This window comes from Symphalangus syndactylus, chromosome 2 (assembly GCF_028878055.3).
Source record: "Symphalangus syndactylus isolate Jambi chromosome 2, NHGRI_mSymSyn1-v2.1_pri, whole genome shotgun sequence".
NCBI lineage: Eukaryota > Metazoa > Chordata > Mammalia > Primates > Hylobatidae > Symphalangus > Symphalangus syndactylus.
The window spans coordinates 66,703,447-66,726,934 of record NC_072424.2 but is presented as its reverse complement, the minus strand read 5'-3'; the positions used below and the strand labels follow the sequence as shown (position 1 = coordinate 66,726,934).

At 38.0% G+C, this 23,488-nt stretch overlaps 1 protein-coding gene across 2 annotated transcripts in view; it reads left to right on the top strand.

Moving 5' to 3' along the window:
- Positions 1–23,488, top strand: part of RNGTT (RNA guanylyltransferase and 5'-phosphatase) — a 369,800-nt gene that overhangs the window by 34,725 nt on the left and 311,587 nt on the right. For both annotated transcript variants that reach the window (XM_055258453.2, XM_055258464.2), the window contains exon 5: positions 22,148–22,223. In XM_055258453.2, the coding sequence (XP_055114428.1) occupies positions 22,148–22,223 (76 nt within the window). The remainder of the gene's footprint in view (positions 1–22,147; positions 22,224–23,488) is intronic.

Below are 23,488 nucleotides of genomic sequence, written 5' to 3'. Positions count from 1 at the left end.
CCTTGTCACACACATTGTCTCATTTTCTTTTCATAGCGATTATGTTAGGTGGATAGTATTGTTATGCCCTTAAACTGAGACTTGGAAAAGTTAAGACTGCTGAAGGGTCACTCACACAGCTAGTAAGGGCTAGAGCCTGGATTATATCCTAAGCAATCTGAGTTGCACGTTCACGCTTGAAACTACCTCTTTCTTCTATAACAGAAGTACAAAACACCAAGGAATTGTTATTAATAAATGCAGATGGTCTTTATGAAGAAAATATATTTAAATATTAAAATAAAAGAAATGGAGAGGCATTACTTGTTTCCACATTAATTTCAAAGTTTTAATGTTATTCCAACCAAAATCCCAATGAAAGTTAGGCAGAATTACTTTGAAATTAATTTGTAAAATCTCCCACCTCTGTTAAGTCACTGAATATTACCGAGCACAGAAAAAAATAGTTTGGCAAATCAGACACGCAAGATTATGAGCAAGAAAAATTTGAAAAACAAGAGTAATGAGTAGATTTTTCTTTACAGTCATTAAATCATATGGTAAAGCAGTGGAACTGATAGCACTAGTTCCTGGTGGTAAAGGAGATGTTTTTAAATTAGAGAGGAAAGGTGTGATTTGTCACCAAATGGTGTTCACATAATAAGTGAGTTTTAGGTGTATTAAATATTTTTAAAAGGACCAAAAAGAATATAGGAGAAAATAGTAAATATTTATTTAATTCTGGAGTAAATAAAGAAGGATATTCCATGTATATCACCAAAGACAGAATCCATAAATGAGTATTTTTCTTTTAGGAGTGCTCCTGGACTGCCTGCATCAGAACCACTTGAAGATACTTGTTAGAAATGTATGTTTTAGGGCCTATCCTGGACCTACGTAATCAAAATGTCTAGGGATGAATGTTAGGAATCCAGATTTTTTTTTTTTAAGAGACAGGGTCTTGCTATGTTGCCCACTTGGAGTGCAGTGGCTATTTATAGGCAGAATTATATCACACTACAGCCTCGAACTCCTGTCCTCAGTTGATCCTCCTGCCTTAGCCTCTTGAGTTGCTAGGACTACATGCACCACTGCACTTTTGCCAGGAATCTAGATTTTCGAAAGAAAAGTATTAGGTGGCTTTTATGCAGACTTAAATTTGAGAACTGCTGTCAGAATTTAAAGTATGGTGGCTATTAATGATGATAGTAACAGCTAGTTTTTTTTTTTTTTTTTTTTTTTGAGGTAGGGCCTTGCTGTATTGCCCAGGCTAGAGTGCAGTGGTGTGACTTCTTCTCACTGCAACCTCTGTCTGCAGGGCTCAAGTGATCCTCCCACCTCAGCCTCCCGAGTAGCTGGGACCGTAGGCGTACGCACCACCACACCCTGCTAATTTTTGTATTTTTTGTAGAGACACTGTTTCACCATGTTGCCTAGGCTGGTCTTGAGCTCCTGGGTTCAAGTGATCTACCCACCTTGGCCTCCCAAAGTGCTGGGATTACAGGTGTGAACACTTATTTATTAATAAACTAGTATTAATAAATGCTTATTATTTGTTCAGTGGACTTGGGAAACTATAGATAAGGAAATTGAGTCTCAGAGAAGTTAAGTACTTTGCCCATGGTCATGCATCTAATAAGTAGTTGAGCCAGGTTTTTTCTTTTTTTTTCTTGTCACTGCTATACTAACAAGGATAAGCCAGGTTTTTAATCCAGTTTCTGGCTTTAAAGTTGAGATCTGTAATTAGTTGCTGTGCTAGTTTCTAGTTGGCCACATAAAAGTGAAAAATTTTTGTGTTAAAAAAAAACACAGCAGGTGGGTGTAGTGGCTCACTGTTGTTATCTCAGCACTTTGGGAGGCCAAGATGGCAGAATCACTTGAAGCCAGGGGTTTGAGACCATCCTGGGTAACAAAGTGAGACCCTCTGTAAATAAAAAAATAAGCCAAGTGTAGCAGTGTACTCCTGTAGTCCCAGCTACTTAAGAGGCTGAGGTGGGAGGACTGCTTGAGCCCAGGAGTTTGAGGCTGTAGTGAGGTATGGTCACACCTGCACTCCAGCTTGGGCAATAGAGTGAAAATCTGTCTCTAAAAAATAAAATTGGAGAGGAGAATGTTTGAGGGCAAAGAAAAAAATAAAACATAAAACAACAACAACAAAAGACACAACAGAAGGAAGGCAAAAAGATGTTGGACAAATTGGGGTCTGGCTTGGTGGCACATGCCTGTAATCCCAGCTACTTGAGAGGCTGAGGCAGGAGGATTGCTTGAGCCCAGGAGTTTGACACTGCTCTGGGCAACATAGCAAGAATTCTGTCTCAAAAAAAGATTTTGACAAATTTGGAAAAATATCTGAAGCATATGTAACATAAAAAGTTAATAATCTTATTTATGAAGATATATACCAGTAAGTGAAAGAGGCATTCTTTAATAGAAAATTATGGAAAAAAATGAAAGCAATTTATTGAATATGAAATACAAGAAACCAAGAAACATGAAAAAAATTTTTCTCACTTGCTAATAAGATACAAATTAAAGTACATGCTGGTAGCTGCACTCCACATCAAATTGGCAAAGATTGAAAAAATTATGTTTCTGAGAGCTCCTGGGGGACTTTGCCCTGCACTACCTGGGAGTGATGTCAGCTCAGTTCTGGGTTGAACAAGGCCCTTGCACATGGCATGTTGGGGGACCAGCCTAAAGTTCTTGTCACCTCCTCATGCGAAGCCAGCCAGCACTATCCTGGGTGGAGCCCCCCAGCATTGAGGTGGCCCTTGGCCACCCCTCCTCAGGGCCTCCAGGATAACTGAATACCCCTCCCAGTGGCTTCCCCTTCCCCTCCCCCAGCTGCCAGGGGCACGTCGTTCTGTGCCATGGACTGAGACCAGCTCCTGGTGACAGAATGACCTGTTTGTTGGAAATGCCTTGTTGCCAGAGAAAGGAATCTCGGAACAAAACTATTTTGTTTAATTGTGAACTGGCCATAGGACACTTGTTTTTTTAAATCAACTTGTTAAGTTGGAGCACTATAATAGCTCTTGCTGATTTAGCTACGATATGTTTGTTAAACACATAATGCTATGTTTTATGAGGAAAAGGGATTGTAAGGAAGAGTAATGTTGCACATGACATTAGGTGGGTAAAAGTGGCCTTGTGTTTGTGTCTGTTTCTACACAGAGCCTTTGGGTTTTGTTCTCTTTGTCAGGTAAATGTTTGTTGCATACCCTGCTGCACAGAGAACCTCCCTGCATCTGTTTCTCTGTTCCTCTGTGGCTGACTCAATAAACTTTTCCTTCTTGGAAAAAGAAAATTATAATGTCTGTTAGTGTCAAGGATTGGATAAAATGGGTGCATTCATACATTTTTGAGTGTTAATTTATATAGTCTCTACAGAGGGCTCTGTGGAGAGAAAACATGGTATTTCTCAAGATCCTTAAAAGTGTTTCTCTTGACTCTTGAAGACTACGAACTTATTTTAAGGAAGTAGTCAGAGATGGACATAAAGAGTTATGTGAAAGGAATTTCATCACAACTTCCCTTGGTAACAAAAAAACAACCTGGAAACAACAGTCATCAATGGTCAGTAAAATCATTAAGTAAAATACAAAATGGAAAACTTTATAACAGAAGAAATGAGCAGCCACCACTTGAACCCACTTACTCATCTTAGTACCACTAAAAGTGGGACAACCAAACATTATGTGCTTCCTGATGTGGTATGAAAGAAAATACACAGTACTGTCTATAAAATATTCTTACCTAAAGTCTTAAAAGTGAATCTAATTATGTCTCTGGATTTAACTATCAATTTACAAGACATACAGGAGATAAGAGAACAAGCTGATTGAAACCATGAAGATGCAATCAGATAAATTTAGAATGTGGAACATTTCATAGAACAATGGTTAGGCTTTTCCATCATATTGATTGCATTTAAAAGAGGGAATCAGGGACACTTGAGAGACCTAACAAAAAATGCAATTTGTGGATATTGTTGGATCCTGGTTTGAAAAACTAACTTTATCCCAGTACTTTGGGAGGCCGAGGCAGGTGGATCACGAGGTCAGGAGATCAAGACCATCCTGCCTAACATGGTGAAACTCCGTCTCTACTAAAAAAATACAAAAAATTAGCTGGGCGTGATGGTGGGCGCCTGTAGTCCCAGCTACTCAGGAGGCTGAGGCAGGAGAGTAGCATGAAACCGAGAAGTGGAGCTTGCAGTGAGCCGAGATCGCACCACTGCACTCTAGGCTGGGCGACAGAGCGAGACTCCATCTCAAAAAAAAAAAAAAAAATAATTTTTTAAGGTAATTGAGGAAATCTAAAAACAAACTAGATTCTAGATGACATTAAGGAATTTATAACTCTTCTTTTGGTATAATTATTGCATGGTAATCATATGAAACCCAGAGTCCTTATTAGAGATGTGTATTGAAACATTTTTAGTGACATGACATATCTGTGACTTGCTCTAAAATACAGTTTAAGGTCATTAAAATGCTAATTACTCTGATTTGATCATTATACATTGTAGACAGGTATTGAAATATCACACTCTACCCCATAAATATATATTTAGGTATTTATAATACAGTTATTATGTATCAATTAAAAATAATAGTAATAGCTGGGCCCAGTGGCACATGCCTCTAGTCCCAGCTACTTGGGAGCTAAGGTGGAAAGAGTGCTTGAGCCTGGGAGTTGAAGTCCAGCCTGGACAACATAGTGAGACCTGGTATCTAAAAAGTTATTTAATATAATAATAATAAAGGCAAAAAAAAATTAATGCAGTTGTTCCTCAGACTCCTCAGGGGATTGGTTCTAGGATCCCCCTGAGATACCAGGATCCTCTGATGCTCAGTGCTCAAGTGCCTTGTATAAAATGGCATAGTATTTGCATATGACCTATGAACATCCTGCCGTTTTCTTTGAATCACCTCTAGGTATTACTTATAATACCTAATACAATGTAAGTGCTATGTGAACAGTTACTATATTGTATTTTTAAATTTGTATTATTTTTTACTGTATTTTTTATTGAGTTTTTTCCCAAATATTTTTAATACAGACATAGGAAGGCCAATTTACTCCAAAAATATTATTAAGGGTGGAGGATGAAAAAAAATCAGCAAAACGATAATTACCAAAGCTGGATGATGGATACATGGGGTTTCATTTTTCTATTCGCACTATTTTGGGTATGTCTGCAAATTTCCATAATAAAAAAAAATTTGAGAGTACTGCCCCAGAGAAGCTAACAGTATGGTAAAAATTGAAAACATCTGGTTCTAAGGGTTTCAGATAAGGGACTATGAAGCTGTAGTTACTGCTAAGGATTAGAAAAGGTTTCAAGCTTCTGTTTGTTTCAAGAACTTTATTTTTTTTATTTTTTTATTTTATTTTTTTGTTTTTATTATTATACTTTAGGTTTTAGGGTACATGTGCACAATGTGCAGGTTTGTTACATATGTATCCATGTGCCATGTTGATTTCCTGCACCCATTAACTTGTCATTTAGCATTAGGTATATCTCCTAATGCTATCCCTCCCCGCTCCCCCAACCCCACAACAGTCCCCGGAGTGTGATGTTCCCCTTCCTGTGTCCATGAGTTCTCATTGTTCAATTCCCACCTATGAGTGAGAACATGCGGTGTTTGGTTTTTTGTCCTTGCGATAGTTTACTGAGAATGATGGTTTCCAGTTTCATCCATGTCCCTACAAAGGACATGAACTCATCATTTTTTATGGCTGCATAGTATTCCATGGTGTATATGTGCCAAACCTGACAAAAACAAGAAATGGGGAAAGGATTCCCTATTTAATAAATGGTGCTGGGAAAACTGGCTAGCCATATGTAGAAAGCTGAAACTGGATCTCTTCCTTACACCTTATACAAAAATTAATTCAAGATGGATTAAAGACTTAAATGTTAGACCTAAAACCATTAAAATCCTACAAGAAAGCCTAGGCAATACCATTCAGGACATAGGCGTGGGCAAGGACTTCATGTCTAAAACACCAAAAGCAATGGCAACAAAAGCCAAAATTGACAAATGGGATCTAATTAAACTAAAGAGCTTCTGCACAGCAAAAGAAACTACCATCAGAGTGAACAGGCAACCTACAGAATGGGAGAAAATTTTTGCAACCTACTCATCTGACAAAGGGCTAATATCCAGAATCTACAATGAACTCAAACAAATTTACAAGAAAAAAACAAACAACCCCATCAAAAAGTGGGCAAAGGACATGAACAGACACTTCTCAAAAGAAGACATTTATGCAGCCAAAAAACACATGAAGAAATGCTCATCATCACTGGCCATCAGAGAAATGCAAATCAAAACCACAATGAGATACCATCTCACACCAGTCAGAATGGCCATCATTAAAAAACCAGGAAACAACAGGTGCTGGAGAGGATGTGGAGAAATAGGAACACTTTTACACTGTTGGTGGGACTGTAAACTAGTTCAACCATTGTGGAAGTCAGTGTGGCGATTCCTCAGGGATCTAGAACTAGAAATACCATTTGACCCAGCCATCCCATTACTGGGTATATACCCAAAGGACTATAAATCATGCTGCTATAAAGACACATGCACACGTATGTTTATTGCGGCACTATTCACAATAGCAAAGAGTTGGAACCAACCCAAATGTCCAAGAACGATAGACTGGATTAAGAAAATGTGGCACGTTTCAAGAACTTTATATTTCCACCAAGCCTACAGCATTAGCCCATAGCCTCACCAATTATCAACTGATAACTGAATCAATTGTCAACTGTAATTGATAAGTTAACAATTATATCAGCAAATTCAAAGATTACTTTTTTTTTTTTTAAAGACCAGGTCTCACTATGTCACCCAGGCTGGGATTTTTTTTAAAACCAAGACAGCTTTGAAAAGAAACCTGAGTCTAACCTTTGCCACATCACAAATGTTTACTACTGGTCACAAATATTGATCAGCAAGAGTTTGTGCAAGGCTGATAAAAGTTCCTTCTCTGAAACTAAAAATAAATGAAAGTACTATAAAAGCAGGACAGTATTTTCAGATCCTAAGAATACTTAAGCTTGATTCTTTAGTGCTTTTTATTTAAAAAGGTGTTACCAGCAATCAGTTCTGAGACTAGTTTCTGTTATTGCCTCTACAGTAATACTATAAGAAATAACTGGCAATACATCCTGTGCTCCAAAATTTGGCAGGCCCAAAGCAAATGTTTCCACTTCAATCCACATGAACAGAATCACTGCCGGGAGTATAAAACAAATAATATATATATCACTAGGTTCTATACGTTTCATAACCTGTAAACACTCAAAACAATTAGAATTTTTTCTTATCAGTTCTTCTAAGAATACAACTGCACAGTTTATAACAAGGATGAATTTGTTTTCCTAAACCTGGAGTATGAATCTTTCTAAAATCATGACATCTAATGCCAGGGGTTAAAATTGCTTGACTGCCCTTCTTTGAATTCATTAAGCATATTTAGCGTTTACCCCTATAATGGCTTCTCTCAAATGAGAAAACACTGTTGTGAGTTGTTTTTAATTATTCAGATAAAGGCTTCAGTATTACCTTAAGCTGTGTAGGTTCTAGTCATACACCTCAATATATGTGTATATATGTGTGACTGTTATATATATTCATGTAAATGTATGAATATATATACACACATCCTTAATATATTTCATGTATATCCATAATATTGTTCTGTTAAATAATAGCTGCATACTGTACCATATAAATAACCTGCTTTTTCAAAACAAAAAATACAGTATAGTAACTGTTCACATAGCACTTACGTTGCATTAGGTATTATAAGTAATACCTAGAGGTGATTCAAAGAAAACGGCAGGATGTTCATAGGTCATATGCAAATACTATGCCATTTTATACAAGGCACCTGAGCATTGAGCATCAGAGGATTTTGGTATCTGAGGGGGATCCTAGAACCAATCCCCTGAGGAGTCTGAGGAACAACTGCATTAATTTTTTTTGCCTTTATTATATTATATTAAATAATTTTTTAGAGACCAGGTCTCGCTATGTTGTTCAGGCTGGACTGATATATATATTATAATATAATATATATTATATTATATTAAACAATATATTTAATATAATATATTAAATATATTATTTAATATATATAGGACTGATATATATTATAATATATAATATTAAATATATATTTATAAATATAATATAATTTATATTATATTAAATATATCTTATAATATATATTATATTAAATATATCTTATAATATATATTATATTAAATATATCTTATAATATATATTATATTAAATATATCTTATAATATATATTATATTATATTAAATAATTTTTTAGAGACCAGGTCTCGCTATGTTGTTCAGGCTCAACTTCATCCCACAAATTGTAACAATTAAAATTGTCTCTAGACATTGCAAAATGTCCCCTGGGGGGCAAAATCTTCCCCAGTTAAGAACTACTGAATCCTCAGTGCAGTGGCTCACGCCTGTAATCCCAGCACTTTGGGAGGCCGAGGCGGGTAGATCACCTGAGGTCAGAGTTTGAGACCAGCCTGACCAACATGGTGAAACCTTGTCTCTACTAAAAATACAAAATTAGCCAGGCGTGGTGGCGCATGCCTGTAATCCCAGGTACTCAGGAGGCTGTGGTAGAGGTTGTAGTGAGCCGAGATTGCTCCATTGCACTCCAGCCTGGTCAAAAAGAACAAAACTCCATCTCAAAAAAAAAAAAAAAAAAGAACTACTGACCTAATTAGACTGATCAGATAATTAGGATTTTTAGCATTAAAAAATTTAGCTAGTGAGATAGAAATAAAATTGTGGGCCAGGTGTGGTGGCTCATGCCTGCAATCCCAGAAGACCAAGGCCAAGGATCTCTTGAGCCCAGGAGTTCAAGACCAGCCTTGGCAACATAGACCCTGTCTGTACCACCCCCCCCAACCCCCGCCAAAAAAAAATAGTATATGTTGAGATCAGGCTTTATTTAAAAAGATGCATTGTCACCAGCTCTTTATAAACTGCCCCTAGCATGTACAGCTATAGCTAATCTCTCTGTCTATTTATTGGGGAGTTTCTTTTCCTAGTTTGATTGTAAATGCCATATACATTTATTTCATTATATTGGCTTGCCTAGAAAAATCTGAATAGAAGTTGCCTTGAAATAGTTAATTGTGAGCTAATATTTAGTTAAAAACTGTGGCTTACTTACCACTAGATGGACCCATTCTCATGATGAAGAAAACTGAAAATTGCTTTAAACAAAAACTGAAGACATATCTAAGCTTGTAGTATACCTAATTAATGGATTTTTTTTATATCAAATACATAATCTCCCACATTTTTCTATAGAGGTTTGTTTTGATGATTTTGTAACTTTATAACCCTATCTATAAATGTTTTGATGTATGACTGAACCATTAGACTAAGACTTTTTGTATTTGCATATAAAGAATATTAAAAGGAAAATGGTACTTTCCTTTTATTCTAGGAAGATTACATATCTTCACATGACATATTAGCTAATTGGCAATTATTATTACATTTCCTATTCATAAAAATATTTAATCTTGCAAGAGTAAAAATTGGATACAAAAACAGTAGCTTAGGTGAGAAACATCAGAAGTTGAAATATTTGTTGCTTGAATTGGTCTGAAATAGAAGATAGTAAGGAAGTTTACAAGTTGGGTTAAGATACATGAATACAAAAATGCGTTTACAGCGCACATCTTTGTGTGGCTTTTTTGAAGCACTTTTTCTTACAAAGCAATGGAGATAATGGAATTTATAGATTTTCTTGGTCATAGCTATTTATTTCTAAGTGATGTCTTTCAGTTCAAGGCTGATCTCTTTGTTTTTTATTTTCTTCCTTCGGAAACTTAATTTCACTTATATCGTTTCTATTATTTTCAAGCTTTGTGGTTTAACTAGGTTCTTGTCCTGAGCCTGTAAACATATCTAAACTTGTTAAATAATCCCCTCCCACTGAAAAAACCCCGTACCCTTCTTTCTGTTTTGCATTCCCTCTTCCCTTTCTCAGTTGACTTTTTAAAAGAATCTGTACTTGAATCCATTTATTCCTATCCACTTTGTTGCAGTCTGGAGTCCTCCCTCAGCACTGTTTTTTGTTTGTTTGCTTTTTAAGACTATGTCTCACTCAGTCATCGAGGCTGGAGTGCAGTGGTGCGATCATAGCTCACTGCATCCTTGACTTCCTGGTCTCAAGCAATCCTCCCACCTCAACCTCCTGAGTAGCTGGGACTACAGTCACTTGCCACCATGCCTGGCTATTTTTTAAATTTTATTTTTTGTAGAGACAGGGGTATACTCTGTTGTCCAGGCTGGTCTTGAACTCCTGGCTTCAAGTGATATTCCCGCCTCGGCCTCCTAAAGTGCAGGGATTACAGGCATGAGCCACTGCACCTGGCTAGCACTCTTAATCAAATAGTGATTTTCCATTCTAATCATTATGTGACATTTAAACACTCATATCTTAGAAAAGTTCCTTTACTTGGCGTACATGACCCTGTGTTTTTGTTCTTTGAAGCCCATCATGGTTCATTCTCAGTTTTTTTTGAGATGGTGTCTCGCTCTGTTGCCCAGGCTAGAGTGCAGTGACATGATCTCAGCTCACTGCAATCTCTGCCTCCTGGGCTCACGCGATTCTCCTGCCTCAGCCTCCCGAGTAGCTGGGATTACAGGCAACCGCCACCAACCCCAGTTAATTTTTCTATTTTTAGTAGAGATGGGGTTTCTCCATGTTGGCCAGGCTGATTTTGAACTCCTGGCCTCAAGTGATCTGCCACCCTCAGCCTCCCAAAGTGCTGGGATTACAGGCCAGAGCTATAATCAGCCATGGGAGTGGTTTTTCCAAACCCTGATAATTTTATTGCCATGCTTAAAATTCTTTACTATATCTCCATTGCCTTTATAATCTTTAGTATGTTTCACATGTTTTTTCAGGATTTTGACCCTTTCATTCTCTCCAACTGCATTTGGCATTTCTTACCCCACCTTATATTCTAGCCATTCTGATTTATTTATAGTTTGCCATATGTGCTTTTTTGATTAATATATTTACATTTGCACAGATTGTTCCTACTGTCTGCAGTTCCATTGTATAAATATCCTTTTTTATTGAGGGTTGTTCAATGACTAAGGTTTTTATTCTAAATATTAATGGTCATTTTATTATACCAGGAATGTAGAAATTGGTGATTTGGCTCAATTGATAGTTGTTTTCAAAAAATTTTTAAAAGTAGCATGTTTTGTGGTGGGCAGGCCTATGCAAACCTATTCCCAAAGTCCAAGGAAGCAAAGAAACCAAAGAAAGAGACTGACAAATCCGGTTTCTTAGAAAGATATATTTAATAGGGACTTAAAAAGAAACCAATCCTGTGTCTCAGGTGGCAGTGAGATAAGATGGTGGATCCCCACCATTACTCCCAAGGCCAGGGCTTATATACCACAGGAAACAGGTGATTCAGAAGGGATAAGTAGAACAAGTAAGTACAATCACATCAAGGTTGTTTTTACCTATGGGCAGGATTTATAGTTAGGGCATGCTCTTATACAAAGAACAGTAGATAAACTAGAAATCTTAGGGGCCTTCCCAGAACTGGGGTTAATCAGAAGTCAACATGGGCAGATTAGCATCCAAGATGGAGTCGCTTTGGCCCCCACATAGTAAAAAATTTTTTTGGAAAGAACTCCTACCATAATATACAAATGAGATTAAAGTGATTTTTTTGGCATATATTTTTAAATGTATCAAATGTATAACCTGGGTTTTTGATAAAGTTCATTGCTGAGAACAAGGCCATATTGATGAATACAAACATTTGGATTATGTTATTAATACAAACTACAGACTTATACCAGCATCTCACTTTAGCATCTAGCTAAAAAAACAACATATTGAGATATAATTTTATATAAAACAGCATTCATTTAAATTGTACAGTCTGATGATTTATTTTAATTTTTGAGACAGTGTCTCACTCTCACCTAGGCAGGAATGTAGTGATGCCATCACAGCTCACAGCACCCTCCACCTCCTGGACTCAGGCGATCCTCTCCTCTCAGCCTCCTTAGTAGCTGGGACCACAGGCACACACCACCATGCATGGCGCATTTTTGTATTTTTTCTAGAGACAGGGTTTCACCATGTTGCCCAGGCTGGTCCTGAACTTCTGGGCTCAAGTGATCTACCTGCCTTGGCCTCCAAGTGCAGGGATCACAGGCGTGAGCCACTCGCCTGGAAGAATCTGAGGTTTGGTAGATGTAGATACTGGTAAAACCACAGTATGAGGGTTCCAGTTCCTCTACATCCTCAGGAACACTTGATATGGTCACTCTTTTCAATTTTAGCTATTTTAATGAATGTATACTAGGATCTCATTGTGGTTTTAACTCGCATTTTCCTGATAATTGATGATGTTAAGCAACTTACGTGCTTCGTGGTCTTACATGCTTTGTTTTATAAAGTTCAGATCTTTTGCCCAGGTTTAAAAAAAATTGAGTTATCTTATTGAACTGTAACAGTTTTTAAAAAAAATTTTTTTTTGTATCAGCAAATATTGCTTGAAAAAATAGTTCTTTATATATTCCAGATATAAGTCCTTTGCCAGATATATGTGTTGCAAATATTTTCTGTGGGTGGCCTTTTGCTTTTTTAATTTAAATTTAAATTTTAGATTCAGTGGGTAACATGAGCAGGTTGTTATAAGGGTATATTGTGTGAGGCAGGAGTTTGGGCTTCTGTTGGTTTTATTACCCAGATAGTGAACATAGAACCCAATAGGACTTTTTCAGCCCTTGCCCTTGTTCCTCTCTTCCTCCTATTGTAGTCCCCAGTGTCTGTGGTTCTTGTCTTTATGTCTGTGTGTACCCAAAATTTAGCTCCAGCTTATAAGTGAGAACATGTGATAGGTGGTTTTCTGTTTCTGCATTAATTCACTTGGGATAATGGCCTCCAGCTGCATCCATGTTACTGCGAGGGATGTGAGTTCATTCTTTTTTATGGCTGCATAGTATTCTATGGTATATATGTACTGCATTTTATTTACCCAGTCCACCATTGATGGACACCTAGGTTAATTCCATGTCTTTGCTATTGTAAATAGTGCTATGGTAAACATACAAGTGCGGGTATCTTTTTGGTAGAATGATTTGTTTTCCTTTGGGTATATTTCCAATAATGGGATTGTGGGTCAAATGGTAGTTCTATTTTTAGTTCTTTGTGAAATCTCCAAATTACTTTCCACAGTGACTAAACTAACTTACATTCCCCCCAACAGTGTATAAGCATTCCCTTTTCTCTGCAGTGTCTCCAGCATCTGTTATTCTTTGACTTTTTAGTAATAACCATTCTGACTGGTATGAGATGGTATCTCATTGTGATTTTTATTTGCATGTCCCTGGTAAGTGATGGTGAGCATTTTTTCATTCTTGTTGGGCCACTTCTGTGTCCTCTTTTGGTAACTGTTCATGTCCTTTTCCCACTTTTTAATGGGATTGTTTTTTGCTTGTTGAATTAAGTTCCTTATAGATTCTGGATATTAGTCCTTTTTCAGATACATAGTCTGTGAATATTTTCTCCCATTCTGTAGGTTGTCTGTTTACTCTGTTGATAGTTTATTTTGCTGTGCAGAAGCTCTTTAGCTTAATTATGTCCCACTTGTCAATTTTTGTTTTTGAGGACTTAGACATAAATTCTTTGCCTAGGCTGCTGTCCACAAGGATATTTCCTAGGTTTTCTTTCAGGATTTTTATAGTTTGCAGTCTTACATTTAAGTCTTTAACCCATCTTGAGCTTTTTTTTTTTTTGTATACGGTGATAAGTAGGGGTCCAGTTTAATTCTTCTGCCTACGGTTAGCCAGTTTTAGTAGCACACTTTATCGAATAGGGAGCCCTTTTCCCATTGCTTATTTTTGTTGACTTTGTTGAAGATCGGTTAGTTGTAGGTATGTGGCTTTATTTCTGGGTTCTCTATTCTATTCCATTTGTCTATGTGTCTATTTTTGTAGGAGCACCATGCTCTTTTGGTTACTGTAGCCTTATTAGTATAGTTTGCGGTTGGTTGTAATATGATGCCTTCGGCTTTGTCCCTTTTGCTTAGGATTGCTGTGTCTATTTGGGTTCTTTTTTTGGTTCCATATTTTATAATAGTTTTTTTTTTGTTCTGTGAAAGAAAAATGCTGTTGGTAGTTTGACAGGAATGGGATTGAATCTATAGATTGCTTTGGACAATATGGACATTTTAGCGATATTGATTCTTTCAATCCATGAGCACGGAATTTGTTTTGTTTGTGTTGTCCGTGATTTGTTTCAGCAGTGTTTTGTAGTTCTAGTACAGATCTTTTCACCTCCTTGGTTGGGTGTATTCCTAGGTATTTTATTTTTTTGGGTGGCTGTTGTAAATGGAATCATGTTTTTATTTGGCTCTCAGCTTGAACGTCATTGGTTTATAGAAATGCTCTTGATTTTTGTATGCTGATTTTGTATTCTGAAAATTTACTGAAATAGAGAACATTTGATGTCCTCTCTTCCTATTTGGATGCCTTTTATTTCTTTCTTTTACCTGATTGCTCTTGCTAGGACTTCTAGTACTGTGCTGGATAGGAGTGGCGAGAGTGGCCATCTTTGTCTGGTTCCTTTTCTTAAGGGGAATGGTTCCAGCTTTTGTCTGTTCAGTATTATGTTGGCTGTGGGTTTAGCATAGATGGCTCTTATTTTGAGGTATGTTCTTCAGTGCGTAGTTTGTTTAGGATTTTTATCATGCAGGAATGTTGGATTTTTTCAAATGCTTGTTTTGCAGCCATTGAGATGATCATGTGGTTTTTGTTTTGAATTCTGTTTATGTGTTAAATCACACTTATTGATTTTCATATGTTGAACCAACATTGCAACCCAGGAACAAAGTTTGCTTGAAGCAGTGAATTAACTTTTTGATATGGTGCTGGATTTGGTTTGCTAGTATTTTTTTGAGGATTTTTGTGTCTGTTTATCAGGGATATTGGCCTATAGTATTATTTTTTTGTTGTGTTTTTGCCAGATTTTGGTATCACAATATGCTGGTTTTGTAGAATGAGTTAGGAAGGGGTCCCTTCTCTTCAATTTTGGGAGATTGTTTCGGTAGGATTGGTACCAGCTCTTCTTTGTATGTCTGGTAGAATTGGGCTGGGAATCCATCTGGTCTAGGGCTTTTTTTTTTGAGACAGCTTCACTCTATTGGCCAGGCTGGAGTGCATTGCTGCAATCTTAGCCCACTGCAACCTCTGCCTCCTGTGTTCAAGCAATTCTGATGCCTCAGCCTCCTGATTAGCTGGGATTAAAGGCATGTGCCACCATGCCTGGCTAATTTTTGTATTTTGAATAGAGATCGGGTTTTGGCATGTTGGCCTGGCTGATCTTGAATTCCTGGCCTCAGTGATCTGCCTGCCTCAGCCTCCCAAAGTGTTGGGATTATAGGTGTGAGCCACTGTGCCTGACCAGGGAGGGCTTTTTTGGGGTTGGTAGGTTTTTTTATAACTGGTTCAATTTCGGAGTTCATTATTAGCTTGTCCAGGGTTTCAGTTTCTTCCTTCTTCAGTTGTGAAGTTGTGTGTTTCCAAGAATTTATTCATTTTCTCTAGGTTTTCTAGTTTGTGTGCATAGAGGTATTCAGAATAGTCTCTGAGGATCTTTTGTATTTCTGTGAGGTTGGTTGTAATGTCACCTTCGTCATTTCAGATTGTGCTTATTTGAATCTTCCCTCCTTTTTTTTTCTTTGTTAATCCAGCCAGTGGCCTGTCGATCTTGTTTATCCTTTCCAAGACACAACTTTTCATTTTGCTATATGGTTTTCTTTACTTTGTATGGCTTTTTGGGTCTCAACTTCTTTTTGCTCCGCTCTGATTTTAGTTATTTCTTTTCTCCTGCTAATTTTGGGATTTGTTTGTTTTTGTTTTTCTAGTTCCTTTAGATGCGATATTAGATAGTTTGAGATCTTCATTTCTTTTTATTTTTGGTGGCAAGGTCTCCCTCTGTCAGCCAGGCTAGAGGTCAGTAGCACGATCATAGCTCACAGCAGCCTCAAGCTCCAGGGCTTAAACAGTCTTCCTGCCCTAGCCTGAGTAGCTAGGATTACAGGTGCATGCCATCATGCTTGGCTGATTTTCAGCTTCTTTTTTTTTTTTTTTTGTAGAGATGGGGTCTTGCTTTATTGCCCAGGCTGGTCTTGAACTCTTGGGCTCAGGTGATCCTGCTGTCTTGGCCTCCCAAAATTCTGGGATTACAAGTATGAGCCACCATGCCCAGGCCTTTCTGTCGTCTTCTTCTTCTTCTTTTTATTTTTTGAAGTAGGGTCTTACTTTATCACCCAGGATGGAGTTCAGAGGCACAATCTCGGCTCACTGCAACCTTGACCTCCTGGGTTCAAGCAATGCTCCCACCTCAGCACTCCCCAAGTAGCTGGGACTACAGCTATTTATTTATTTATTTTATTTTTTGAAATTTTTTGTAGAGACAGGAGTCTTGCTATGTTGCCCAGGCTGGTTTCGAACTCTAGACCTCAAGCCATCTGCTTGGCCTCCCAGAGGGCAAGAAGTACAGGCATGAGCCACTGCCTCCAGCCATTTCTATCTTCTTGATGTAGGCATTTAGTGCTGTGAATTTTCCTTTTAACACTAATTTTGCTGCATGTCGGAGATTTTGGTGTGTTTTATCTCTGCTTTCATTTGTTTCAAAGAATTTTTTGTTTTCTTTCTTAATTTCATTATTTGCCCGAAAGTCATTCAGGAGGAAGTTGTTTCTTTTCCATGTAATTGTGTGGTTTTGAGAGTTTATCTTGGTGTTGATTTCTATTTTTATTTCACTGTGGTCCAAGCACATACTTGGCATGATTAAGATTTAAAAAAAAATTTATTGAGACTTGCTTAATACCCATCTGGAAGTTCTTGTTTTATGAATCTGCGTGCTACAATATTGGGTGTATATACATTTAGGATAGTTAAGTCTTCTTGTTGAATTGAACTTTTTATCATGTGATGATCTTCTTTGTCCTTTTTTATTGCTGTTGGTTTAAAGTTTATTTATCTGAAACAAGAATAGCAACACCTGCTCTTTTTTGTTTTTCATTTGCATGATAGATCTTTCTCCATCCCTTTACTTTGAGGCTGGGGGTGTGAGTTGGTTTCTTGAAGATAGCAGAAAGTTGGGTCTTTTTTTTTAATTTTATTTTTAAATTCAATTTGCCACCCTGTGTCTTTTAAGTGGAGTGTTTAGACTGTTTACATTCAAGGTTAATGATATGTGAGATTTTTTTCCTGTGGTGGTGCTGTTGGCTGGTTGCTTTGTAGCCTTGATTGTGTAGTTGTTTTATAGGGTCCATGGGCTGTGTACTTATGTGTATTTTTGTGGTAGCAGATACTGTTTTTGTTTCCATGTTTAGAACTCCCATAAGCATCTCTTGTAAGGCCAGTCTAGTGGTAACAGATTCCCTTAGCAATTGCTAATCCTGCAAAGATTTTATTTCTTCTTTGCTTATGAAGCTGAATTTGGTGGGATATGGAATTCTTGGCTGGAATTTCTCCTAGGATGCTAAATATAGGCCCCCAGTCTCTTCTGGCTTATAAGATTTCTACTGAGAAGTCTGCTATTAGCCTGATGAGGTTCCCTTTATAGGTGATATGACTCTTTTTCTAGTTGTCTTTAAGATTTTTTCTTTTACATTGACATTGGAAAGTCTGATGACTCTGCCTTGATGATGGTCGTTTTGTATAGTACCTTACAGGGGTTTTCTGAGTTTCTTATATTAGCATGTTGACCTGTCTAGCAACTTTGGAGACATTTTTGTGGATTATATCCTCACATATGTCTTTCATGGTGCTTACTCTTTCTTCTCAGGAATACCGTGGGTTGTAGGTTTGGTCACTTTTTGTAATCCTATTATTTCTCAGAGGCTTTGTTCATTTGTTGAAGACTCTTTTTCTTTATTTTTGTCTGACTCAGTTGCTTCAAAGGATTGGTCTTCAAGCTCTGAGATTCTTTCCTCTGCTTGGTTTAGTCTGTTGTTAAGCATCTCTTTTTTTTTTAATTTTTAATTTTTTGTTTTTTATTTTTTTTATTATACTTTAGGTTTTAGGGTACATGTGCACAATGTGCAGGTTTGTTACATATGTATCCATGTGCCATGTTGATTTCCTGCACCCATTAACTTGTAATTTAGCATTAGGTATATCTCCTAAGGCCGGTTGTTAAGGTTTTTAATTGTATTTTGAAATTTCTATGGTGAATTGAATTTCAGATTGGTTCTTCCTTAGTATAGCTATGTTATATTCCAAATCTTGGATTGTTTTTCTGACTTCCTTGGATTGGATTTCAACCTTCTCTTGGGTCTTGTTGAGCTTCCTTGCCATCCATATTCTGAGTTCTGTGTCTATAATTTCAGACATTTCATTCTGGTTGGGATTCATTGCTAGGGAGTATATGCAAGCCTTTGGAAATAACAAAACACTCTAACTTTTTGAATTGCCAGAGTTCTTGCACTGATTACTTCTCATCTGGGGGAACTGGTGCTTCTTTTTTTTTGAATTTGCTGTTGATTGAATGGGTTTTTTTTTTTTTTTTTAATATTCTTTTTTCCCTTGAGAGTTTGTCGGTGGTATATGTTGTGTATAGTCAGTTGGCTTCATTTCTGGGTGCTTTCAGAGGGCCAAGGCTCTGTATGGGTTCGTGGGTTGTAGATAGGTTTCTATGAGGGTTTCACAGGCTTTGCATGTTGAAGCAGTGTATTTTGTTTTGCGGTGTAATTCAAGCTGCAGTTGGTGCTTAAATGTAAGGGCAGATAGGCTCTTCCACAGCTGTGCATGCCCCCTTTGTATTTCATTGTGTCCTCAGCAGTGCTCTGGAGAGAGGAGGCAGGGGATAAGCGATGACTTTCTCTCCAAGTCTGTTCTTAAGCCTTGGTGGTATCCCCCTCAGCTACTGGCACTGTCTCACGTTTCCTTGCTCTGTGTGGGGCTTTGGTGGGCTTCTCTTCCTGTTCCCTTAGATATGATTCAAGCCAAGGGTTAGGCCGCCAGGAGACCTGAAACTCCTTAGGGACCTACCAGTCCCCTGTACTTGTCAGTAAGAGTGGGTTGTGGGGTATGTCTGCAGGTGGTCTGGTAATGCAGTTGGTCAAGCAAGGGTGGTAGATCCTCAGGCAGGGAAGTGGCACCGTGTATGTGTGTGTATAGCCGGTATAGTGACCATGGCCCGGGGTTTGCAGCCCAGCAGATGGCTGTGTGGCCCTCACAACTTGCACTCCCCCGATCTGGTTGGTCTCTGTCTGATGTCTGTCCCAGGAGCAGGCGCAACCGGACTGGCCAGGCTTGTCTCAAAAGCCCTGCGTGCCCAGTTTGTTGAGCCATTTCAGATGCTCCAAGCCACGGAGCTTCCTGGGGAAGAAACCTTGGCTGGCTATCAGGCCATGCCCATCCTGGACTGGTCTTCCAAAGAGAGGATGCCTAGTTTCCATGCCACACTCTTCTCTGTATTCTGAGAGTGAGGGCTCCTTTCCTGCCCAAGCTCAGGCCACAGAGCTTAGCTCAATACTCCTGGGCAGTGTGCTTGCATCCTGGGGAGGTGGGACCAGGCCTGCACATTTGTCCTCTGGCCCCTTGGGATCAGCCAGCAGACTGCCAGCAGAACACTCAGACAGGGAAGTGGAGGCTGTTCTCTGGGCACTGTCTTGCAGGAGCAGCCAGGCAGGCAGTCTTTGAAGAGTTGGCAGGCAAAGGGGCATGTGGATCAGATACACTCCGGTCCTATGGCAGTGGCAGTCTTACTCTCTTTGCCCTGCAGACAGCAGGACCTGCAGCCACTCAGTACAAGCTGGAGAGCCTTGGAAGATGGGCCCTATGGTGGTGTTTTGCTGCAGCTGCACCGTGGTCTGTGGGGCTCATGGCTAAAATCTTGTAGCTAGGATCCCAGAGGACCACGGTGGGAGTGTGGTGCCCCAGGGTTCCTTTACTCAGCCCTCCCTTAGGTCCAGACTGGAACTGGGGGCCAGTCCTGGTGCCTAGTTACTCCAAGCAGTCTGCCTCGCTTCTTCCCTCTTCAAACAGTGTCTGCATTGCCTGTCTATTGGCTTTCAGTGTTTTCTCTCAAAAGATCTGTTCAAAGTTGCAGGATTTTGTATTGTCAAGTTTTGGTGGTTCAAAGTGTGGTAGCTTACTTGATATTTTGGTTCCTTTTCATGGTAGAGACGTTTTTTAGCTGTAGGTAGTTGGCCGTCTTGCCTAGAACTCCTTTTTTATTTTCTTAATGATGTCTTTCAAAGAGCAAACCCTTACTATTTTGAAATAGTCTGATTTATCAATATTTTTCTTCATTTTATGCTTTTTGGGTTTTATCTGAGAAACCTTTTCTACTCTAAGCTTGCAAAGATTTACTCCTGTATTTTCTCCTAGAAGTTTTGTATATCTAGCTAGTTTATTTCTATATTTGATCTTAGTTGCACTGTATCAGTATGATCTATATATACAGAGAAGAATAATTTGTAGAAGGTAATATTAGAAAGATACAGGCTGGACATTGTGGCTCATGCCTGTAATCCCAGACTTTGGGAGGCTGAGGTGAGAGGATTGCTTGATCCCATGAGTTTGAGACCAGCCTGGGCAACATAGTGAGACCCTGTCTTTACCATAAAAAAAAAATTAGCTGGGGATGGTGGTGTGAGCCTGTAGTTCCAGCTACTCTGGAGGTTGAGGTGGGAGGATCACTTGAACCCAGGAGGTCAAGGCTGTGGAACCTGATCATGCCACTGAACTCCAGCCTGGTTGACAGAATGAGATCCTGTCTTTAAAAAAAAAAAAAAAAAAAAAAAAAGGATACAGCTTAAATATTAGGATATCCTTTAATTAAATAGAAATAACAGGAAAAGCTTCATTTTGAAGACTGTAGGAGAGTCAGCAATATTGTCATGTTTTAATTACTATTTTCAAACTAGTTATATTCATCTGTTCTCACACTGTTATAAAGGTACTACTCGAGACTGGGTGATTTATGAAGGAAGGAAATTTAATGGACTCACAGTTCTGCATGCCTGGGGAGGCCTCAGAAAACTTACAATCATGGTGGAAGGGGAAACAGGCACGTCTTATGTGGTGAGAAGAGAGAGAGGGCATGTGAAGGAGGAACTGTCAGACACAATCTTAGTGGTGAGAAGAGAGAGAGAGGGCATGTGAAGGAGGAACTGTTAAACACTTACAAAACCATCAGATCTCATGAGAACTCACTATCACAAGAACAGCATGGGGGAAACCACCTCCATGATTCAGTCACCTCCCACCAGATCCCTCCCTCATGGGGATTGTGGGGATTACAAATTGAGATGAGATTTGGGTGGGGACACAGAGCCAAACCATATCAGTAGTTAAAATGATCTTGAATATGTTCTGAAAAAGAGTTTAAGAAAATAAATTTCCTTTCCTAGCTGGTTTCTTTCTTCTAAAAATTTGTTTAGAAAGATTATAACCTAACTTGAAAATACAGTTAGTCTGTTTCTAGAGAGCTTCAAGGTAACTTAATTTTTATTGTACTATGTAGCTATCAGTTAATTATTTTCTGTAGCTAGTCACTTTTGTTGATTATATTTAATTAGTATCAGGCCCCATATGAATTTATATTTCTATTAGTTTATTTGCTCTGTTCTAGTTTCTGGATTTTAGAAAATAGGATTTGACTATTTTGCAAATATATGCCATTGATCATGAAGAGGACCGTTTTTTTTCTCCTAGAGAAATTTAAAGTTTGAGGGTCAGAAGGATCTTGTGTGTATGTGTTTTATGTGTCCTTCTGAGTTGTGTGTTTGATGAAAATACCTCCTTATTTAAAATGCTTGGAATCTTCTAGCTTTAGGAGAACTTGTTAAACAGTAGAGACAGTTTTATATCAATAAACCTATATATTACACTTAAACCTCTACCTAGCTATGAATTAGATTCTAAGCAATTTAAACTGACAAGTTATCAAGTTATAAGGGCATTTCAAGTTAAAAAATTAAAAAATGTAATTATTTTATAAAGTAGCTGAAATGTTTTGATTGCAGGTTGGAATTTTAAAGTAAATGTGGCCTCTGCAGTGATTTATTAATTTTAACCAAAGCTACTTTATTTTCTAGGTGTTCATTGTACTCATGGCTTCAATCGCACTGGTTTCCTCATATGTGCCTTTTTGGTGGAGAAAATGGATTGGAGGTATTTGTATCTTGTTATAATGGAAGATGTATTTTGTAATAAAAAATTTTATTGATATTTCAATTGCAGAATTTTGTATTGTCAAGTTTTTGGTGAACTTATGATTAATGTAATTTGAGCTGCTTTTCATTTTAGATATGGTTAGTCTTTATACTACCATTACTTGGTGTGTGTGGGTATGTGTGTATGTGTGTATATGTATGTTTTGTTTTGTTCTTTGAGACAAGGTTTCCTCTGTCATGCAGGCTGGAGTGTAGTGGTGTGATCATGGCTCATTGCATCCTTCACCTCTTGGGATCAAGCAATCCTCCCACCTCAGCCTCTCAAGTAGCTGGGACCACAAGTGTGTGCCACCCATGCCTGGCTAATTTTTTCTTTTTTTCTTTCTTTCTTTTTTTTTTTGTCTAGTGAGGAGTTCTCCTTATGTTACCCAGGCTGATCTTGAATTCCTGGGCTCAAGTGATCTTTCACCAAATATTGGGATTACAGGCATGAGCCACGACACCCAGCCAAGTGTTTTGTATTAAACAGCAAAACACTTTGAGTGCTTATGAATTTCATAAACTGTACATTTACTTTTTCAGATTTTTTTTCACCTCTTACAGAATTATCAGAGACAGATTCTTCCAATATTTTGTATTTTAGTATTTTTGGGAGAGTGTTACTCCATTTAAGCCAATCAGCATGTCTTTATTGAGCATCTGTTATTTTTGAAGTGTGTTTTTAGATCCTGAGAGATTATGACTTTAGTACCCAATATTCTTAAGAGAATATATTGCTAACTGAATTTTCTTGTTGACTGAGGGAGCGTCATTATTTATGTTTACAAAGACTTTCACATAGTAGGTCCTTTTTTGAATATAATCAGATGAAGTACACATATGATTTTGAATTTTGCAGTATGCATTGTTGGTGGTTCTGTACTGCATGTACTTTCTAGCTCTGACCATTCAGATGCTCTCCACAATGATCTCAGTTTCCTATGTCAGATTTAGCCTATGCTTATCCTCTCTTTGATGATCTAGACTCTTAGTGCCTGGATCTGTTGAAAGTTCCTGTAAAATCAATATGCTTTTACTTTTGCTCACATTGTTGTTTTTTTGACTGATGTTTTCCTGCAGAGTCAGACCTCAACCTTCAAGACTTTAAATTCTTCACAGACCCTATCTAGCCCTCTAGTATATACTCATAGCAGTTTATTTTTAGAATTTCAGAATTTTCCGAATACCTTATATTAAAACCTTTTCAGAATGAATTTGTCCCTT